General features: G+C 38.7%; 1 protein-coding gene across 1 annotated transcript in view; it reads right to left on the bottom strand.

Moving 5' to 3' along the window:
- Positions 1-872: 872 nt before the first annotated feature.
- The window catches only part of LOC138052767 (deleted in malignant brain tumors 1 protein-like), a 25862-nt gene continuing 24234 nt past the window's right edge, over positions 873-2500 (bottom strand). The window contains exons 7-8 of the mRNA XM_068899344.1: positions 1496-1525; positions 873-1389 (exon numbers count right to left, since the gene is read on the bottom strand). Coding sequence (XP_068755445.1) covers positions 1121-1389; positions 1496-1525 — 299 coding nt within the window. The 3' untranslated portion in view covers positions 873-1120. The remainder of the gene's footprint in view (positions 1390-1495; positions 1526-2500) is intronic.

Below are 2500 nucleotides of genomic sequence, written 5' to 3'. Positions count from 1 at the left end.
TGATGGAAAATGAAGTGAAAAATTAGTGTCAGGCATTGCGTCTTTGCTGCGAAGGTTATTTTTATCGGTTGTTTCTATATTTCTATGACCGCCAGGTCCACGTTCACTGACTGACCAATCAGTAACGAGACTCCTTGAAATAAACACGCAGCATGACACAGAACTGATGGTAGATTCCGTATAATGTTCATCGGAGTAATAGGGCCAAATATGGGGATTATCTTTCTTAGCTCTTTGTAATATCACTAGCACATTGTTGGGAATAGTTAGAAAACAGTCCAAGTTGGGAAAGGACATCTTTTTCAGAGAGCGGCAAAGGAATAGAAACTGTTCAATCACCCAGAAATAGAAGATGGCAACTGGTTGTTTACTACATGTTACTCAAATGTTTCCAAAAATAATGCGAATTAATGTTTTGGTTTGATCATTGTCAATCAAAACCACAAACATAATCGATCAAAAAAGTCAGTAAACATTAAAAAAAAGTCAATACCTGCCTTAGTTTATTTGATTATCTATTCTGAATGGATGGTCAATAGACTTCTTTCATAATTGGAGGCCAAATAAAATATTCTTCTGTTTAAATGCTAATAAGCCTTTCTAGCCTACCTGCGACAAGCAAATTTCAAAAGAATATTTGTTTTAATGATGATAACCTAAATACAAAAGAATGTAAAGGAGGTCGCCATTTATGAAAGTGGTCTATCACGAATGCATATTAATAGTTTCACATACTAAGCTCAATTCACCTTTATCACTCGGCGGCCATTTTGGAGTCCGTGGGGAATAAAGGCTTTGTCTTTGCATTGTCTTTGCACGTCTAGCCTCACACTAAATGAGGGGTTAGACGTGCAAATCTTTTGTTTGGACACTGAGTGATATGGGTCTACAATGCACGCCCTTTAATTGCCTCACACCAATGATCTAATAGAGGACAGACGCATAACTGACGTCATCATAAAAAGAAATTACATGTATATTATATATTATTATTATATTAAAAACCAGATCTTATATTCGTGCGTCAGTTTAGTGATAGGTCACAGAAGACGTCAAAATGTGGAAAGAACACTACTGGCACACAAGTGGAGCCTGATAAAGAAAGATTTCTTTGTTGGATTTACTTACTTGCTACTGAGCATACGACTAACGCAACGTTTAATGATCCCGCACAGGCTACATCGCCCAACCAAATGGAACCGCTACCTTGCCCAAAACGATCGCCATGTGGAGCAACGATGGCAAAGAGGAATCCAAGTTGGCGACAAACACCATGAGCATAGTTTATATCCCATCTATGAGAACAAAGTGTTGTCCAGGCTCCATTGTAATATATTTCCACTCGTCCTTCGCCTCTTCGAGTTCCTCCAACCAGTTTTAGCGCTCCATCTGTGAATAAAGCAGAAGAAACCGAAAGGGTAAATTTCATAGTCTTAAGAAGCAGCAGGGTGCAACAAGACAAGCAACATTGTGAGTTAATAATTTATCAGCTTACTTGATGTAGTAGTAACTGTTGTCACTGTGGCTGAAAAATCAAAAGAACACAAATTCTTAAGGCTTCTGTAGATCATTTTCTCCGCAGGTAGTTTGGAAACTTAACTCCTCATTATTATCTCAAGGTAAGTGGTACATTTTAATGCACTTGCTTACGAAAGTTTCCAACTGCGAATAAAACAGTTGCAAACACAAGAGCTTATTTTCAATTTAATTACAAGCAGAGATACCAAAATTGAACAAATGAGAAAATCGATTGTGTGGTGGCCACAAGGCTGAATAAGCAATCCGATCCTAGATGCCTGCAACTATTAACAGAGAACTCAGAACCCTTGAACTGCACATTCCTTTGCCATACCTGAACCAAAACTGGTATTTATTGGAGCAGGGTAAGAGAACAGGAATCCAAGCTCCCGCGAGAAACGATTTGCGTGTCCTTCACATCCTACCCATCCCTACAAACAGTTCTCCAGCTTCGAGAATGTTAATTTTCACTCGCCCTTCCTTTTTTCGAGTTCCTCCAACTAACCTTAACATTTTATCTACAAGTGAAAATTTGAGTCGAAATAGAGCTAAACGCAGGCATGAAGCCAAACAGATCCCATTTTTTCATATAAATGAGCTTAGCAAGAAAAACCACTTCCTGATACAAACCAACTTGCTTCGTTTTGATGTAGACTTTGCAGTCAAGAGATGGGAATTGATCCCCGTGGCCTGACAATTACGTAATTTGTTCACACATTGCTCCTTTGCTGCGAAGTTCGTGGTTCACTTTGACTATAATTAACCGCGCGGCCATGGGCCGAGCGCGGTTCTTGCTCTGCACGTTGTTTATTTTTTATTTCTTTCGTTTTGTCGGTGAGCAGACCCAAACTTCCACTCGGCCATATAGTCAGTGGGACTGATGTTTATTCGCCAAAAGCTGTTAAAACGTTAATGTACTTAAAATTTTATGAATATTCCACTCTTTATTTAGTACAAAATATATTGCCTCTTTGTGTTATTG

This window comes from Montipora capricornis, chromosome 6 (assembly GCF_036669925.1).
Source record: "Montipora capricornis isolate CH-2021 chromosome 6, ASM3666992v2, whole genome shotgun sequence".
NCBI classification, from domain to species: Eukaryota; Metazoa; Cnidaria; class Anthozoa; order Scleractinia; family Acroporidae; genus Montipora; species Montipora capricornis.
This window is presented reverse-complemented; position numbering and strand designations above follow the sequence as displayed.